At 37.6% G+C, this 20,334-nt stretch overlaps 1 protein-coding gene across 9 annotated transcripts in view; it reads right to left on the bottom strand.

The window, feature by feature from the left end:
• Positions 1–20,334, bottom strand: part of LOC122540691 (protein Aster-B-like) — a 640,121-nt gene that overhangs the window by 38,846 nt on the left and 580,941 nt on the right. For all 9 annotated transcript variants that reach the window (XM_043676778.1, XM_043676779.1, XM_043676776.1 and 6 more), the window contains 5 exons: positions 13,192–13,276; positions 11,304–11,407; positions 4,969–5,064; positions 3,102–3,182; positions 1,839–1,954 (listed from right to left, as the gene is read on the bottom strand). In XM_043676778.1, the coding sequence (XP_043532713.1) occupies positions 1,839–1,954; positions 3,102–3,182; positions 4,969–5,064; positions 11,304–11,407; positions 13,192–13,276 (482 nt within the window). The remainder of the gene's footprint in view (positions 1–1,838; positions 1,955–3,101; positions 3,183–4,968; positions 5,065–11,303; positions 11,408–13,191; positions 13,277–20,334) is intronic.

Here is a 20,334-nt window from a genome sequence, read left to right as displayed (position 1 = left end):
TCAATTTTTAGACCTTTTAGCTTTTCTAGCACTTTCTCTTTTGTAATGGCAACCATACTCAACTCAGCCCCCTGACTCCCGTTAATTGTTGGGATATTACTCATATTGTGAAGACTGACGCAAAGTACTTATTAAGTTCTCCTGCTATTTCCTTATCTCCCATCACTAGGCTTTCAGCATCAGTTTGAAGTGTCCCAATGTCTACTCTCGCCTGTCGTTTGTTTCTTATGTATTGAAAGAAACTTTTACTATCATTTCTAATATTACTGGCTAGACTACCTTCATATTTGATCCTCTCCTTCCTTATTTCTCTCTTTGTTATCCTCGGTTTGTTTTTGTAGCCTTCCCAATCTTCTGATTTCCCAGTGCTCTTGGCCACTTTATAGGCTCTCTCTTTTTCTTTGATAGATTTCCTGACTTCCTTTGTCAGCCATGGCTGTCTAATCCCTCCCCGGATAATCTTTCTCTTCTTGGGGATAAACCTCTGTACAGTGTCCTCAATTTTACCCACAAACCCCTGCCATTCTTGCTCTACTGTCTTCCCTGCTAGGCTCTGCTTCCAGTCTATTTTCGTCAGTTCCTCTCTCATGCCCTCATAATTACCTTTATTTAACTGTAACACCATTCATTACATCCGATTTTGCCTTCTCTCTTTCAAACTGCAGACTGAACTCTACCATATTATGATCGCTGCTTCCTAAGTGTTCCCTTACTTTAAGATTTTTTATAAAGTCTGGTTCATTACATAGCACTAGGTCCAGAATAGCCTGCTCCCTTGTGGGCTCCATGACAAGCTGTTCCCAAAAGCCATCCTGTAAGCATTCCATGAATTCCCTTTCTTTGGATCCACTGGCAACATTATTTACCCAGTCCACCTGCATATTGAAGTGGTTTGACCAGCTGCATTACTCCTGAATTATCCGTGTTACACCTGCTTACAACAACTAGCCAAGTTCAGGAAATTCTCAGAATTACTTTTCTTCCAAACATTTCAGCTCAATGCTTCTGCCACTAATCAATTCTCAAACAGAATGATTTCAATTTAGTGGAAATTGTAGAGATTTGACTTATTTGAACGTGCATTTGATTTTGTTGCTTGTTGTACAGTAGATGTGTGCTAGATTCTAAGGTGAGAAATTCCATAATTTTATTCAGTCTTACAAACAATTAGGTGCACAGACTTTGCAAAAATGTATAAAGAAAATATCCACATTTTAGATTTAAACACTCAAGATGCAATTCAACACATCTTGAAAGGTCTGGCACACTTAGTGACAATGTTATTTTAATTTCCCTTTGCGAATAAGATTGGAAGGTCATAGAACATATGTATTTCCCATGTTGTACCGTTGGAAAGTTTTCACTCTATCTGTACATTCCTATTGACTGGACAATCCCTATACTAAACTGTGAAAAGCAGCAATTTGAAATGACATGAATTTACAATTTCTTTCCCAACTTTCTAACTGTTGTCAAATTATTTGCCGCAACCAATATCTCCTACTTTCATTGAGCAGCCTGAGGATTCTAGATTAGAGGCATTTATATTGTTAATTAGATTTGATCAGTGTGATTTACTAGTTCTCTTCAATGTAGCATTAGATGTAATAGATAAAATTCAGACATTCCAACACAAGTGAAAGGAAAAAAAAGGTACTGCAAATGCCCTTGACCTGCTTTACATATATATATGTTTGAGCACAATTATTCAGCAATCTCCACCACTTCTTTCCATGTTCTACTTCTTTCCATGTTCTGTGAACCACATTGGTTTTACATCATGGAGGAGCAATGCAAGGAAACTGGGGTTTGCTTAAAGGAAATACAGAATTTCTCACCCCATTGTATTGAAGTCATCATCTGGAGGAACATAATCTTCATCATCACTGGTCAGACCAAGTTCATTCCCATAACACTGATGGACAAAGTGCCACAGCTCTTTGGGACAAAGAGGCTGCAAACAGAGACATAAATTAATACAGTATTATTACTGAGACTACATCTCAGTTCACAAACAATTGCAAGCAAAGAAACACTGGTCTTATTTTAACTGACAATAGCTTGGCATCAGAATTACATTTTCCGTTTGAATCTGGCACACCTGTTGAAAAGTATTAAGTATAAAGAAACCTTCTCAATGTGATATTGTGTAATGAAAATGAAGCATCTATTTCTCTCCTACGTGTTTATCACAAATCATTCAACTCTGTTCAAGGATGTGAAACATGCCTGCAATACCAGTTTCAAAAAGCATTTCTACAAAATATTTTGTATTAATAGTTCAGACAGGAATAAATAGCATTTTGCAGGAGTGGAAGTGGTGTAGGAAATTCAACCCACGTAGCTATAAGATGTAAAGAGAACATGGTCAGGTCCTGACAACACTTTCTCCAACACAAATTTTTATGTCACTTTTTATGATGAAAACCTGCCATACTGCACTTTATCCTCTTCCTCACCACAACTACCAACCCCCAATCACCACCATCCCACCCTCCCACTTACCCAACTGAACAATCTGTAGTGCAGGATATAATTACAGAACATTAAGTTTATCTGGGCTAGCTGTTCCCATGACAAATTTATATTGTCATTGTGTATTGCCATTATGACTGTGAGCATGAGGTCAGAACATGTGCATTTTAAACTGGGAATTAAAATTTATCCCCATTCTTACCCTATTTCACATGAAGGTAATGTTTTGGCTCAATTTTAATTCTATATAAATTAACGGGTCGTGAGCCAGTTAAAACTTTGCTCTTTATTTCAACACGTTCTATTTGACAAAGTGGAAACTTGGCTATGTTTTTATTCTTTTTAAGATTGATCTCCCCATATTTTTCCATTTTTGTTTGTCTTCTGGAGCTATGTCAACAGATTTTTAATATATGACACATCGAGTGATAACCACAGAGTTAATTTATGTGGCCTGGAAATGACTATTTTTTCTCTCGCTGTGATTTCTTTGATCCCAAAATGATATAGCAATAAAGCTTCAGACACAAGAATAGGGGAAATCAAGCCTGCATCCCAAATGATACTGCACCATCAATTTTTATTTCTTCAGTAGGGAGTTTGATTTTCAATAACTTTATTGATACCTTTTCAAGCAGTGCATTTTGCCAGAGTCTGAACATCATCATGTAGGTTCTGTCTCGGGCTCCAAATGAAGTAAAAAAGTGCTACAAACAAACAACAAATACAAAACATTGCCACAGAAAGTAAATAACAAGCTTTCATAAATTGAACTGACTGAAAATGATTTTACAACAACTCATTTAGTGTTCTTAGAAAGTCAGTTGGTGCAATCATATCCTTTCTGAATGTTGTAACAGAAGTCACAAATTTCAACCATGCTGATACATCATTAGTGCTAGTGAAATGGTCTTATTGAATCATAAAGTTACTCATGATTCAGCTGTCTCTGGTTAAGATCAACAAAAAACTCACTTGTAAACTGTCGCATTTACAGAAATTAATAGATATATCTTATACAGGCATCAGATATCAAAATCCAATTACTAAGAAGCTGGGATTCTTTTCCAACTTTCCAACCCAAAAGTTTGTCAATTGCAAGAGAAGAGCAGAGAAAGGGTACTTGATTTGACAAAAAAGGAAATTCTGCAAATACTGCCGCTGAAACACCAGGCTAGTTAAGTGTAGCGCTAAAGAGCAGAGGTGCCTCTGATATTGTCAGACTGTTCAACCAAAGGCCTCAGTCCAGCATGTGAAATTTGTAAGTTTGAGCTGCCTCCCATATCTTTCATTGCTCCTCGGATGCTGCCTGAACTGCTGTGCTCTTCCAGCACCACTAATCCAGAATCCCATATCTTTCAGACAGCTTCTCTGTATTAGTCAGTGTTAATCTGAGTCAATGGAGGAGAAACGAAAATATGTCAAGTACCTGGGCCTTCCATGCCCTGTAACACACTGAATTCGCCCAACCATCACCATTTAATATGGTAGGAAGGGATGGAATGGTCAATTGCAATCCGAGCAGGGTTGGAAAAGGAAACTAACTTTCAGGTGGCATTGCAGTGATATACTCACTGCCAAAAGTTCCCCTGATTTCTCCTTTTATCCAGTATAGTGTCTGATGTGATCCAAGAAAAAAATATTCATTATTCATCAGGCAAAGCTTGACTTACGTTTGGTCCAGCTTGCACATGAAAGGACAAACTGTGAATTTATGTCTTTCTGTACATAGAGCAGATGCATCTTAATTCAAAGTCACTTAATACAGATTAACTGAAAATGTACATTTCTAGCACTAAATTCTTATTTTGCCAATCATGTTGCTGAATTCTTATTTTTTGGGTAATTGTTTTTATCTTTAAATTATCATTTTTACGATTGACTAACAATATTTCATGTACAAATCTTTGTTTTTCACAACCAGTATTTTTTACATGTTCCACAGTTAAATTTTCTTGAGTAGCCATGAATGCACAGTACTAAACTGGAAAAAGGTTTGTGCTGTACTGTCAACACTACTACCTGTGTACACTTATATTCAGCCCAGCAAGAATATAATGACTAGCCAAGAACAGAACATATTTTGTATATGAGTAAGGGTGATGTGATTTCATAGTGGCTGTTAGATCTTGGATGAGTCTCTGCTTCAATGCCCAGTCATCTTAAGGCTCATTTGAAATCATTTTGATAAGGCATGGTTTTACCAGCAGTAAGAACCAAGTGTAAAAGGGTCAGAGGAATAATTGATACTCATGCATTTTAGCATTGCTGAAACAACTTTACAATTTTCATAATAATTATATCCACACCGAAATGGATAGTTAAAGAATTACAATGATTTATATGTAAACAAAAAATGTGCATTTTAATTTTAATTTCCATCTCACAGGCTTTCTAGTGAATCTAATTTACTGCATTCCAAGCAGCATCATGTTTTACCCTATATATAGGTTGGCCAATTCTACCTGAATACCTTATGTGACTGCACCTTACCTTTTCAGTGTCAGTGCAAACTTGGACAGCATTGGGAATGAGGCGAGCTGTTTTCTCCTTTGTCATTGAGCAGACATCCTTGAGACGTACAGTGAGCTAGACCACACAGAGATTTTACAATCAAAGATTGCCAACAAAATACAGCATGCTGTGAAATCAGTTAATGAGAAAATCCTGTTTATGCAAATACATTTTTCTCTTAAACTGGACATTTGTACATCTTAAAAGGCCATTTGTCACATGGTAACATGCATTGCAAGGCACATTGCTGTAAATTGAAGGAAGTTTGTGAAAGATTACAGTATCTTTAATGCAATTAAATATACATTTTCTAAAATGCCAATTTGCAAATGAAAACATATTCCTTCTCAAATGTCAAACAGATATTTTGTTAAACAGATATGGGACCATGATACCTCATCTGCAGCAAGAGAAAATAAACACATCAGCAACTTTCTCACACATTTTCAAGTTTCTACTGACTGTTACAACAACTCAAGATTTAATTTAAATCCCAATAATTTAAACCCCAACTATGATAAGCAGCAGCTGTCCAAAGACAAGGGCCTAACTTTCAATTTCACCTCAACAAAAATATCAAAGAAGTGTAAGATGAAAATCAAATGGCATGCATGTAGGAAATCTGGACATTTCATGATCATGGCTCCATTAACTTGTGGGAAGGGAGTAACAAGTCCAGTGAAGTCAATTTCATAAATAAAATGAGCACCAGTAAGTGATACAAAAGATCACATCCTGACTGCAGTACTTACTGTGGAATTAAAATTCTAATATGTAGATTGCCAGGGAAATTTTTCACAAGGATCTAGTTGTTGTGGTCCACGTTGGGACCTGTTTGGGGATTATCAAGCACTAGGAACGAAGTGAAGGAGCAGGTCCTCAATGGCTATAATCTCCGGATTTCTACTGAGCCATATGCAAATTGGCTTGGGGATAAGAAAATTAGGGAAGTAAATAAGGGAGTGGTGTGGGAAAGAGGTGTTCCATTTCATGGGGCATTGGCATCAAATTTGCAACTGGAGGGATCTGGACCGATGGGATGGTCTCCACTTGAACTGATCTGGAATCAATGTTGTAGTGAAAAGGATAAATAGGGTGGTCACTTGAACTTTAAAATAGTGAGTTGAGTGGAAGCGAAGGGGAAAACGACAGAAAGTATGATGGTAAATAAAAAGGTAACCAGCAGATTAGCATGTGTGCGGGAGGATTTAACTACTATGAAAGAAGTAAAATGGAAGGATAACTCAGGAGATATTATTAGAGGTGTTGAAAACTAGCATAAGGGCATTTTACCTGAATACTCGTAGTATTTGTAACAAGGTTGATGAGTTAACTGCACAAATCATCGCGAATGAATATGATTTAATAGCCATTATGAAGACATGGTTACAGGATGGTTACGACTGTGAGTTAACTATTCAGGGGTATTAGGCTATTCGGAAGGACGGATAGGATGTTAAGGTAGGTGGTATAGCTCTGATATTCAAGGACGACAGCAGGGCAATACTGAGAGATGATGTAGGTTCTATGCAGAATAAGGTTGAATCCATTTGGGTGGAAATTAAAAATTCTAAGAAATAGTCACTGATAGGCATAGTCTATAGGCCACCAAATAATAACATCACATTGGGGCGGGCAATAAACAAAGAAATAACTAATGCCTGTAAAAATAGTATGGCAATTGTCATGGGGGATTTTAATCTAGACGTTGATTGGTTGAACCAGCTCAGTCAGGATAGCCTTGAGGGGGAGTTTGTTGAGTGTACCTGCGAAAGTTTTCTTGAACAGTATGTAATGGAACCGACGAGGGAGCAAGCTATCCTAGATCTGGTCCTGCATAATGAGACAGGAATAATTAAGGACTCATAGTTCCGGAACCTCTTGGAAGATGCGATCACAGTATGGTGGAATTTAGAATACAGATGGAGATTGTGAAGATCAATACTAGGGTCCTGTACTTACACAAGGTAGACCACAATAGCATGACGGAGGACTTGGCTAAAGTAGACTGGAAGCAAAGACGTTATGGTGGGACAGTTGACGAGCGTACTGAACCTTCAAAACAATTTTGCAAAGTGCTCAGCAAAAGAATATTTCAGTGAAAAGGAAGGACTGTAAGAAAAGGAGTAATCTGCCATGGGTGTCTAAGGAAATAAGGGAGGTTATGAAGGGATTTGCGAAGGGTAGGTCTTGCCTTACAAGTCTTATTGAATTCTTTGAGGAGGTGACCAAGCATTAGCGTTCATTAGCAGAGGGATTAAATTCAAGAGTCGTGAAGTGATGTTACAGCTGTACAGGACTTCGGTTAGGCCACATTTGGAGTTCTGTGTGCAGTTCTGGTCGCCTCACTTTAGGAAAGATGTGGAAGCTTTGGAGAGGGTGCAGAGAAGATTTACCATGATGTTGCCTGGAATGGAGAATAGGTCATCCGAGGGTAGGTTGAGCGTGCTAGGCCTTTTCTCATTGGAACGGAGAAGGATGAGGGGTGACTTGATAGAGGTGTATAAGATGATCAGGCGAATAGATAGAGTAGACAATCAGACACTTTTTCCCCGGGTACAACAGAGTGTTACAAGGGGACATAAATTTAAGGTGAAGGGTGGAAGGTATAGGGGAGATGTCAGGGGTAGGTTCTTTACCCAGAGAGTGGTGGGGGCATGGAATGCGCTGCCTGTGGGAGTGGCAGAGTCAGAATCATTGGCCAACTTTAAGTGGCAATTGGATAGGTACATGGATGGGTGCTTAAGCTAGGACAAATGTTCGGCACAACATCGTGGGCCGAAGGGCCTGTTCTGTGCTGTATTGTTCTATGTTATCAAATTGAAAGTGAAGGCATACAAAGTGGCCAAGTTCAGCAGGAAGCTAGAAGATTGGGAAAACTTTAAAGATCAACAGAAAGCTACAAAAAAGCTTTAAAGAAAAGTAAGACAGAACATGAGAAAAAGCAGCACAGAGTATAAAGACAGTTAGGAAAGATTCTTACAAATACGTAAAACGAAAAAGAGTAGCTAAAGTAAACATCGGTCCTTTAGATGATGAGAAGGGGCATTTAGTCATAGGATATGATGAAATGGTCGAGGCATTGAACAAGTATTTTGTGTCGGTCTTCACAGTGGAGGACACAAATAACATGCCAGTAATTGACAAGGAGTCAAAGGTAGGTGAGGACCTGGAAACAATCATTATTATGGAAAAGGTAGGGTTGGGCAAGTTAATGGAGCTAAGGATAGACAAGTCTCCTGGCCCTGAAGGAATGCATCCCTGCATTAAAAGAGACGGCGGGAGAAATAGCAAGTGTACTTATGGTAATTTTCCAAAACTCGCTGGACTCTGGGGCAGTTCCAACAGGTTGGAAAACAGCAAATGTGACACCACTGTTTAAAAAGGGTGGTAGACAAAAGATGGGAAATTATAGACTGGTTAGGTTAACTTCTGTCGTGGGGAAGATGCTTGAGTCTATTATCAAGGAAGAAATAGCAAGGCATCTAGATAAAAATCGTCCCATTGGGCAGATGCAACGTGGGTTCATGAAGGGCAGGTCATGCTTAACTAATCTTTTGGAATTCTATGAAGACATTATGAGCATGGTGGACAACAGGGATCCAGTAGATGTGGTGTACCAAAAGGCCTTCAACAAGGTGCTGCACAAGAGGCTGCTGCATATGATAAAGATGAATGGTGTTATGGGTAAAGTATTAGCATGGATAGAGGATTGGCTGACTAACAGGAAGCAAAGAGCAGGGATAAATGAGTGCTATTCTGGTTGGTAATAAGTAACTAGTGGCATGCCTCAGGGATCAGTGTTGAGACTGCAATTATTCGCAATTTATGTAGATGATTTGGCGTTAGGGACCACGTGTAGTGTATCAAAGTTTGAAATGACACTAAGAAGAGTTGCAGAGCAAAGTGTGCAGAGGACTTTAAAACTTTGCAGAGGAGCACTGATACTTTAAGTGAGTGGGCAAAGGTCTGGCAGATGGAATACAATGTTAGTAAATATGAAGTTCTCCATTTTGGTAGGAGTAACAGTAAAAAGGACTACTACTTGAATGATAAAAAGTTGTAGCATGCTGCTCTGCAGAGGGACCTGGGTGTCCTTGTGCATGAATCACAGAAGATTGGTCTGCAGGTACAACAGGCAATTAGGAAGGCAAAATGGCATTTTGTCCTTCATTGCTAAAGAGATTGAGTTTAAAAGCAGAGAGGTAATGTTGCAGATGTATCGGGTGTTGATTAGGCCACACCTGGAGTACTGCATGCAATTTTGGTCTGTTTATGTGAGAAAAGATGTACTGGCACTAAAGGGGGGTGCACAGGAGGTTCACTAGATTGATTCTGAAGTTGTGGTGGTTGGCTTATGAGGAGAGACTGAGTAGATTGCGATTATATTCGTTGGAATTTAGAAGAATAAGGGGGAGTCTTATAGAAACATATAAAATTATGAAGGGAATGGATAAGATAGACATAGAGAGGATGTTTCCACTGGCAGGTGAAACTACGACAAGAGGGCATAGCCTCAAAATTAGGGGGAGCAGATTTAGGACTGAATTGAGAAGGAACTTCTTCACCCAGAGGGTTGTAAATCTATGGAATTCCTTGCCCAGTGAAGTAGTTGACACTACTTCAGTAAAGGTTTTTAAAGCTAGAATAGATTTTTTTTCAACAATGAAAGAATTAAAGGCTATGGTGAAAGAGTAGTAAGTGGAGCTGTGGCCATGAAAAGATGAACCATGATCTTACGGAGTGGCAGATCAGGCTCGAAAGGCCACATGGCCTACTCCTGCTCTGAGTTCTTACATAAAATCAAGCATACAGGAGAAGGAAAATTTCAATATTTTGTTCCACAACAGACATAAAAGCTTTCATCTTTGCATTTAGTTACATCAACATTGGCAGAAGGCAGATCAAAGCTGAACCTCTACCTTGTGGTTAGTCCAAGACTGCTGCCAAATAATTTCAGTGAGCTGTTGAATGCATCACTATCTAAGCCTTGAAGGAATGTTACCTTTGGAAGAGATTCTATTTTGCTAACAATATAATGTTTTAAATGCTTCTTTTGGTAGATTGACAAGATCTCTACACAGAACAGATTCCGTAAAAGCAATTTGTTGACTATCCCCCACCATTCTGCATTCATTTGAATCATTCTAAACCTTGCTTCATTAAAAAGGTTCATGACTGCATTTTATGAGAAAATTATTTTATTTAAAATTATATGCAGACATCAGTGAAATGCTAAAGATTAGTGTATTAGGACCTTTTTGAAGTAAGTTATAAATAATAATTATCTAATTCTTTTAAAAATTTACAATTCCAGTGAAGAAATAATGATAAAATTCAAAGAGATTACTATTTATTTAAATTTTTGGGTTTCTTCAATGTTCACCCACAAACACCTTTTATTTAGAAGATCTCTTATGTTTTAATAGCAGTGCTGAAATGTCAATAGAGAATAATTTGAATTTCTGACTAACAGTCTGAAATTTTTATTTTGCCTCAGTAACAAGTTACTTACAACTTTTAAAAAGTCTTAAGTTTTATCTTATATGTTCCCTCTGCTGTAGCTCCTCAAACTTTCTGACAATTTACTTAGCATCCACACTCTAAAATGGTGAACTATACAATTAGCTTTGCTGACTATGATGGTAACCTATACATTTGGTGTTCCAAAACAGAAACGCAGTTTGTTTAGTTCCGTACCCTATTCGAGTTCAATGATAAATCTCTTACTAATGAAGTTAAATTTCCATTTGGCAAAACATAATCTATTCCAATAAATTTACATGATTAATCAAATATATTAAATAATGCAAACTTTCATTACTTTTACTTAAGCTGAGCAAAATTCAATTAGGAAATTAGTGTATATGATATTCCCGGAAGTAGTAATGTGATCCCATTAATGCATATATAAATGATCACTTTTACTTCAAAACAATCCATCTGATCTGTTACAGTTTATCTTATAGCTTATAGATCAATCAATTAAAATTCTCATTGGCTAAAGTGGATAATTCTACTTTACGAGTTTACTCAGTATCTCACAAACCAAGCACTACAATATTAGTTACTTGATCAATGAAATAAATTTTGTTTGGGAAAAACATTGTACGAATAATTTTATAACATGATTTTATTAGGTGACAATACTGTCTACCTGACTTATTAAATTACATTTATAAACTTACCTGTAAGAATGCTTAATTTGTCAATAAATACAAATATTAAGTACAATATTTTGGCTCTGTTGTGGTGAATATTTACTTCTTAAAACCATAATAAAATAATATTTGTATTAGTTCAGAATTCCATACCAGTGTTTCCCATCTGAATATGTTGCTATAGAAACAGATCCAATTTTCTGAGAGGTAGAGACGCCCCTGCAGGAGGATGTCCCTTTGAAGGGCACATGAGTAATCTGCAAGGTCACAACAAAAACACCATTAATATTATGTGTAGGCATAAAACTGCCCACTAGAACCAGAGTACAATCCAATATAAATTCCTGAAAATCTAAAGGAACATGCACTCTTTAGATCACTCTTTAAGTGCTAATGTTTGTTAACACTAGCACTGAATTGAAATAGTAAACCAAAGATATTGAGTGACTGGAACAAGCAAAACTATCATCAAATTGAGGTGAAACAACTTACCATGAAAATGGTTTCAGCCATCCACAACAGTCAAATATCAAGTTTCCAGAAAGAGTTTGTGTTTTAGAATTGAAATAGTTTTTAGCCAGCACCCATTTTAGTCCATGATTGAGGCTGTTTCTGTACCAATGAATGAGTCAATTGCAGTATATAAATGTTTAAAGGCTCGAATTCAGGTACATAGGAAGAATCTATTTGTCTTAGCAGAGCGCTCCATAAATTCCAGGGGTTTGTCAATTTAATGTAACTGGTGGAAGGTTTAGAGGAGAGCATTTTTCCACTCTTAAGGTGTTGAGAATCTGGAACACACTGCATGAAAGAAGTGGTGTGGTAAAACCTCACTACACTAAAAAAAAACCTGGGTTATTTATACTTGATGTCATAATGTACAGGGCTATTAAGCAATAGCTGGAAGACAGAATTAAATGGCATAGTCTGTTTTCGTCTGCGTAAACAATATGAGCCCCCTATTTTGCTACTATATGTCTATATCATATTACACCTGAGAAGCCAAACTGATTTTGAAAAATAAATGTAACTTTCAAATAAGTAAATGTACAGCAGCTTTAAATTAATTGAAATAGACACAGAATTTGTTTTGAAACTAAAACCATTTGACATAAAAAAAGTTACAGAAACTGGTGATAAGCAGCAAATGGCTTTTACTAACATTCAATCGTTGACGATTCTGGCTTCATCCCAACAGGAATAATGACAAGGAAACATCAGATATGATCATTCAACCTGACTCTGAAATGAAAGGAGTAACTCCTGCTTCCAGTAATTCCAGTCCACTTCACTCTAGTGCTAGTTTAGATTCTGATTCTGGTTTCAGGCCATTTTTACATGACAATGCAATGTTGGAGATGGGGAACATCACTTTGTGCTCTAATTATGCAATGGATTTCATTCTAAACTCCTCATAAAATGATTTCAATTGAATCTCAGAGCATGTAACAATTGCAACAAAGTCATTTTCAATGTGGGCGGCACGGTGGCACAGTGGTTAGCACTGCTGCCTCACAGCGCCAGAGAGCTGGGTTCAATTCCCGACTCAGGCGACTGACTGTGTGGAGTTTGCACATTCTCCCCGTGTCTGCGTGGGTTTCCTCCGGGTGCTCCGGTTTCCTCCCACAGTCCAAAGATGTGCAGGTCAGGTGAATTGGCCATGCTAAATTGCCCATAGTGTTAGGTTAAAGGGGTAAATGTAGGGGTATGGGTGGGTTGCGCTTCGGCGGGTCGGTGTGGACTTGTTGGGCCGAAGGGCCTGTTTCCACACTGTAAGTAATCTAATCTAATGTTTCTTGTGAATTGCCACAAATATATAAGTCAAAATCCAGATGTTAAGTACTATTGTAAAAATCATTGGAACTGTGTTTTTCTTTCATCTCAGGAAGACCAGTTTATCAGTGATTCATTCCTTTCTTGTCATCCAAATTTACCTTATTTAGGATGGAAATGTTTATCTAGTGATAAATACTTGGTCTTTTCATGTAACTGGTCTTAATTGAAACATGCTTATCGACATTAGCAGATGTTTGTTCATTACCAACAATGAGGCGTTCTGTGTCTGGCAGCTGCTTAAAGAGTTTTCTGAAATCCTCATTCCGTTGTTTGTATGTTGGACTCAAAACCTAAAATATAAAAGCAAGTTATTACAACCTAAAACAACTATTTTATAAATTTTCGAAAAGAAGCCTTTTCGGAACATTTAACAAGGTTTTCTTTATCTGAAATAGGAATGGAATTCTTCTGCATCTAGAAATACAATGTGAAATATCAATTTAGTACAGTTTGCCAATCAGAAAATCCAAAGGATTGGAACAACCAGACTTTACGTTATTTATTAAGGGATGTGGGCATCATAGGCAATAAATGTCCATTTATTTCCAATCTCTAACAGTGCGGTGAGATGCTTTCTTGCACCACTATAGTTTATGTAGTGAAGGCCCTGACAGCGCTGTCAGGGAGTGCCATGATTTTTGCCAGGTAGAGATGGGTGTGACTTAGAGGGAAACTTAGATGCAGTGGTATCAAATAAATTAGCTATTTTGACCTGGATATTTTTGGGATTTGAGTGTTTTTCAAGCTGCACTCATCCAGATGGTGAACAATCTCAATTGCATTCCTGATTTTGTCTTTGCAAAGGAAGAAACATTTGATATTCACTACCCAACCCTAATTGCCCTAGAGAAGGTGGTGGATACGTTCTTGAACTGCTGCAACCTTTGGGGTTAGATTCTCTCTTGGAGACAATCATTGTCTCATGGTCACTGGATACAATAGGACAGAGTTACTGGGCCTGAGATGGCATTTCGCTCAAACCAATTTTCCCCTGTTCTCAAAGTTAGCTCATGGGGCAGTGTTCAATACTTTTCATGGGTTCTTGGTTAATGAGAATGCAATACCAATGTTAATTACCTATAATCTTGGCAAACATGTTAGCTAGGGGTAATGGGAATATGATGACTAAAAAGCAACAAATATTTAGATGTTCCAAATGTCAACTTGCATTATTAATACACATGGACAGTGAAATTTAGCTTACAACATGTTATGAGAAACCATGTCTATTAAATATCATTGAATACTGTCCAGAATAACAAAAGGATGAATACAACCAAGATGCGTAACATTATCAAGAATAACAACCTACATTTACATTGTGTGCTCAATGAAATGAAACATCCAAATGTTATGACCCCAATTAATGTTACTATTGAACCCAGATTGAAATCTGCCTTGATGGATTTTTTTTGTTAAACCAAGGCGGTGTTAACACTAAAACAGAAGTATACAATCCTATAAATTTTATTTACAAATAATAGGTATAATTTTGAAGCACAGCATAAATACAATCCCACCTATCCCGACACCATCTCTTTATACTACTCACTTACTCGAGAGCGTCTTTGTCACATCCATAGCTTGAGCTTAACTATTTCTTTCAATTTCTGGTTTTCAGAGTTTAATAGTCTCTTCCTTGATTAGGCACACAATTGAGCTTAGACTTTGTCAATGTCAAATAACATCCTCAGGGTTCTACGCAAATTTTTCTGATCTATCTCCTTTCTTCAAGAGAAACAGTATTAGACATCTAACTTGCATTAGAAACTCTGGCAACTGAAGAACAGAAGCTTCCCAAGCACTGGCTTTTTACCTCAGCAAAAGCAAAATCCCTGAACCTTCTAAACAGAGAACAAGTTAATACTTTACAATGTTTACTTTGTTCATTTGTAAAACTCTCAATACAAACAAATATCCACCACCACCACACAGACTCCAAATCTCTCTTTGATTTTTAAAAAATGGCCCCAGAAGCACTGACACGTTAATTGTTAAACTCCTCATGGACAGAGTTTTTAAAAAATCACCTGACACTAGCTCAAAATCTAACCTCTAACATAACTAATATTAACATAGACATAAATCACACACCTTACATCACACAAAGTATTGCAGGAAGAAAACTGGCGCTGAATATTATTTATGTGGAGAAGTTCATAAGTTCATAAGATATAGGAGCAGAATTAGGTCATTCCACCCATTGAGTCCGCTCGCCATTCGATCATGGCTGATGTGCTCCTCATCCCCACTTTCCTGCCTTCTCTCCATATCCCTTCTACCCAGTGCCAATTAAAAATTTATCTAACTCCTCCTTAAATTTACTCACTCTCCGAGCAGCCATCCTACTTTGGAAAATCGAAATCCACAGAATCACAAATCTTTGGAAGAAGTAGCTTCTCCTCAACTCTGTTTTAAATTTGCTACCGCCAATCCTAAGACTATGACCTCTCATCCTACAACGCCCCAAAAGAGGAAGCATCTGCTCCACGTCAATTTTATCTACAAGTTTTATCATCTTGAATACCTCAATTTGATCTCGCCTCATTCTTCTAAATTCCAGACGGCATAGGCCTAAACTGTTCAATCTCTCTTCATATGTCAAACCTTCATCTCTGGTGAACCTCCTCTGACCTACGTCTTTCCTCAAATAAGGGGACCAAAACTGTGCACAATACTCCAGGTGTGGTCTCATCAATACCTTATAAAATTGCAACAATACTTCTTTATCTTTATATTCTATTCCTTTTGTTATAAAAGCCAACATTTCATTCATTTTCTTTATTATCTGCTGTACCTGCATGCTAGTATTTGGTGACTTATGAATTAGAACAACTACAACCTCTGCACTGGAGCACCCTAAAGTCTCTCCCCATTAAGATAATAGGTTGCCTTCCCATTTTCTTGACCCAAGTGCATGTTATGAGAAACCTATTATATAACGTATCCACGTTAAACTCCATCTGTCACATTTTGGCCCACTCTCCTAACCTATCTGTATCCATTTGTAAGGTTCTTATTTCCTCATTGCAATTTACAGTCCAGCCTATTTTTGTGCCATCCTCAAATTTGGTCATACAGCCTTCAATCCCTGTATCCAAGTCTTTAACGTAGATTGTAAATAGCTGGAGTCCAAGGATCGAACTCTGTGGCACCCCACTAGTGACATCTTGCCATCCAGGAAAAACACCATTTGTCCCAACTCTCTGTCTTCTGTCCATTAGCCAGTCATCGATCCAGGCTAATAATTTACCCCTAATCCCATATGATCTGACCATGTGAATTAACCTTTCGTGCGGCACCTTCTCAAATGCCTTCCAGAAGTTCAGATAAATTACATCTATAGCATCCCCATTATCCACCCTGCTTGTTACATCTTTGAAGAACCCTAGCACATTAGTCAAACATGATTTGTCTTTTATAAAACAATTCTGACTCTGAGAATGACTGCAGTAAGCTATAAAACGTAACAATTGGGAATTTCATCCATGAATTGCAGAAAGTTAGCATCTGAGTTCAATGAGTAATAGGGAAGACAAATGGAATATTGGCCTTTATTTCAAAGGGAATGGACTATAAAATAAGGAGGGTTTGCTAAAACTATAAGGCACTAGTCAAGCTACAGCTGAAATAGTCTTGGTCACCTTATCTAAGGGAAGATGTAATAGCACTGGAGGCAATCCAGGAAAGTTTCACTAACCCGTTATAAGGTATGGAGACATTGAGTAAATTGGTCTTTTACATGTTGGAATATAGGAAAATGAGAGATAACCTAATTTAAAGATAGGAGATTTAGCAGGGTAGATGCTGACAGATAGTTTCCTCTTGTGGGAGAGTCTGGACCAGAAGCATAATCTCAGAATAAGGGATCACCTCGTTAAGACAGAAATGAGAATGAATTTCTTCTTTCAGAAGGTGGTAATTCTGTGGAATTCTTTATCATAGAGGGCTGTTGAGGCTGGATCATTAGAGTCATTGAGATGTACAGCACAAAAACAGACCCTTTGGTCCAACTTGTCAATGCCGACCAGCTATCCCAACCCAATCTAGTCCCACCTGCCAGCACCTGGTATTAGGTGTATTCAAGGCTGAGATAGACAGATTTTTAATCAGTAAGGGTTTAAGAGTTATGGGAAAAGGGCACTAGCATAGAATTGAGGATTATCCCATCAGCTATGCTCTTATTCAATGCTGTAGCAGTTTTAGATGAGCTGAATGGTCTTTTTTTTTCTACCTCTTATGGTCTGGTATCATGTTTACCAACCGAAAAATTAATAAAAACTCAAGTCACAGAAGAAAATACCGAATCATCAAGGACAAAGCAACCAGTTGAATGGTATTCCAGCCACCATTTTAGACATGCACTTCCTGCAATAAAAGGCACGTTCGAGCTACATATCTGAGCAATTTGCCAAAGTTTCTTTGCCAACTAGAAAGTTAAGGGTAGCTAGGGTACAGGAACTCTACCACCTCCAAGCTTCCTTTGAAGTCACACACCATCCCGATTTGGAAAAATGCATGCATTCCTTTATAGTCATTGGGGCACTACCCTAACAATATTTTGGGTGTACTATCACCATGGACTGCAGTAAATCAAGATTGTGGCTCACCACAATTTGCAAAGGGCATTGATGGAGAGGCAATGATGCCCATATGTCATGAATGGTATATAAAAAAAATTCTAAAATGAAAAATATCAGTGTTTAAGGTTAAAAAAAAATCCATCTAGGGCACACACTTAGATTTCAGTATGCACAATAAGCACGGAAGAGGACAGTTATTCAATTTTATATGTTAATAAGTTACATGCTAAGCCTTTTGTCCGTCAATTGACATGTGAGTCGATAATTTTTAGTTGGTTAAGACATGAATTTGTGATGTGCCATGAAAAGAAATTCTAAACTGCAAAATAAACAGAATGTAAACACACATTAAACAGCACTGCCATAGACATTGGCACTGCCTACAATTCATTTCTGGGCAACACAAGCCAAATTTAAATCTTCCATCTCGTTCATACCTATTTCAGTATAGGTAATGAAAATATAAGATAACTCTGCTAATTTCACTTTAACCTGTGACACTTGGAGTGGTAGCTAAGGGTGATAACGGAAACACCTTTGGTTCTTCTCCTCTCTCCCGAAAAAAATTCTACATTTCAAGGAAGTGACATACATCAATCAAAGCTTGTTCCCCTATTTCTTGTCCTGACCAATACAGACAAACAATAATTAGGGCTGTTTTACTCAAAATAGTTCCTGTTTGAAGCACCATTACTCTGTCAGACTCCAAGAATTGCCTTCAGTTGAAATATCAAAAAATACAATGTACTTGAAAGGTCACACAGATAGATAAATTTTAGGTATAATGAAATGATGAACCACTTATGGCATTAAGCTGATGTGCCAGCTAAAGTATCAAAAAACATGAAGGAGCTGATTTATGTTGGAGCTTAACACAATAATAATCAGACCTTCTGATATGCTGTGTGCATGGTCATTCCACACATTTATCTTGATTGGTAATGACAAAAGACTGACCAGTGATAATATCGTAGCAAATTCAATCTTATCCATACTGCCAACCACAAACATACAGTTTCCAGATAAATCACTGGTTGGTGATTAGCAACAGGAGACTGCTTCATTTATTTCCTCAACGGGGATATGTTGTGGTCAAGTGCAGCACCTTTATTACTCTCCCACCTGAAAGCAGTGAACATAACACTGGCCGAAGTGCAAACCTGAAACACCATCACCTTTCTGATCATCAAACATTTCAATAACATTCATATTGGTATCAACAGACAGTTAGTTCAATAATTGTGATGTGTAAAAAGTATACTTATAAAGGCAATACCAAAATACTATCTCTAGAATAAATAAGGTGAGATAAGATTCTAATGCATTATTATTTTTCAGCTGTTGTTTAGTTTTCTTTTTCAGGAATAATGTCTATTCTTGACTTGCAATCCTGTAATAAATAAATACAAGCAGCACCACTCATGATGCTAGGAAAACTTCAGAAAAATGCCTTAGCTCAAATTACTAGCTTTCGTGTTTACAGAACTAGTGTACAGATTTTGGTACAGGTATCTCATACACTTTAGAAGGTTAGCTCTCCTTTGCATTAAATCATATTGCAATCAGAACAACATATTCAGATTGAAAACAAGTCCAAAAAGAACAAACTCCTCTTACTAATTACTTTTCCTGTTAAGAAGAAGTGATTATTCAGACTGAATCAATAATCCAAAAAGCCTAAAATCCAAATACCAAATGAAAAATATTTAGCTGTTGGCTAGATGACTAGCATGCAGTACAGAATAACACCAACAGCATAAGTGTGCTACCTGTTCCAGCTGATGTAGACTTGGGAGCTGCCTCCACGGCCTTCTGGTGAGTGGAAGGCAATGACAAACCACTATAGTCAAAAAATGACCAAGAAAGTAGCTCAGGAAGAAGCATCTGCAACCAATGAATCAAGAACCCGCCTTCAGGCAGATCACCCATACCATAATGTACATACTAATTTAATATCTGATGGAAACATTTTTAGAGCAGAAGCTAGGAACACTTGCTTTTGATAATCTTACATACTTCAACAGCAAAAGCTTGGTTGGTTTCTGATTACTTGGACCCAGAGAATATGCAAGACATCTGACGCACTCTCAGACATTTTTTTCGCCAGTGTGTATCTTCTATGTCTATTTGTGAAATGTGTTATGCAATATTTTTCATTTTCCTCTCACTCTTGTAAATCCTTAACAATGAATTTTACAGCACAGGAATTCATTCTAAGGTCCGTCATGTTGACTCTCCGAAAGAGATATACAGCCAGAATTCACCTCGTAGCTACATGACATGTAAAAGGAAGAAGTTTATTTGGTGCTCATCAAGGCAAGAGATTTTGGTTTTGGGTAATGAATACCAATTTCAGCATCAGCTGATAGCATCAAACTCAAATTACACGCAGAGTAAAAATCCCTCTGTATATACTCTACACAGTAATGTGTTGAATTTTAGAAATTGCCCTGTACTTGCAGCCTTTGTAAAGTAACATCAATTAATGTCAAGTTTGATATTTTTTGATATCCAGTTTGTGTAGGTAATGGATTGAAACTCTCCAAATTTGTTTTGCAGTCAGAGAGTTCCTGCAGTGCAGATAGAGGCCATTTGGCCTGTTGAGTTTACAGTGACACTCTGAAGAGCATTCCACCCAGACTGGTCTCCCACCTTATCCCCATAACCCCACATTTACAATGGCTAATGAATCTAAATCTGCACATCCCTGGACACACAGGGCAATTTAGCATGGCAAATTCACATAACCTGCACATCTTTGGACT

Source organism: Chiloscyllium plagiosum, chromosome 35 (assembly GCF_004010195.1).
Source record: "Chiloscyllium plagiosum isolate BGI_BamShark_2017 chromosome 35, ASM401019v2, whole genome shotgun sequence".
Taxonomy (NCBI): Eukaryota; Metazoa; Chordata; class Chondrichthyes; order Orectolobiformes; family Hemiscylliidae; genus Chiloscyllium; species Chiloscyllium plagiosum.
This window is presented reverse-complemented; position numbering and strand designations above follow the sequence as displayed.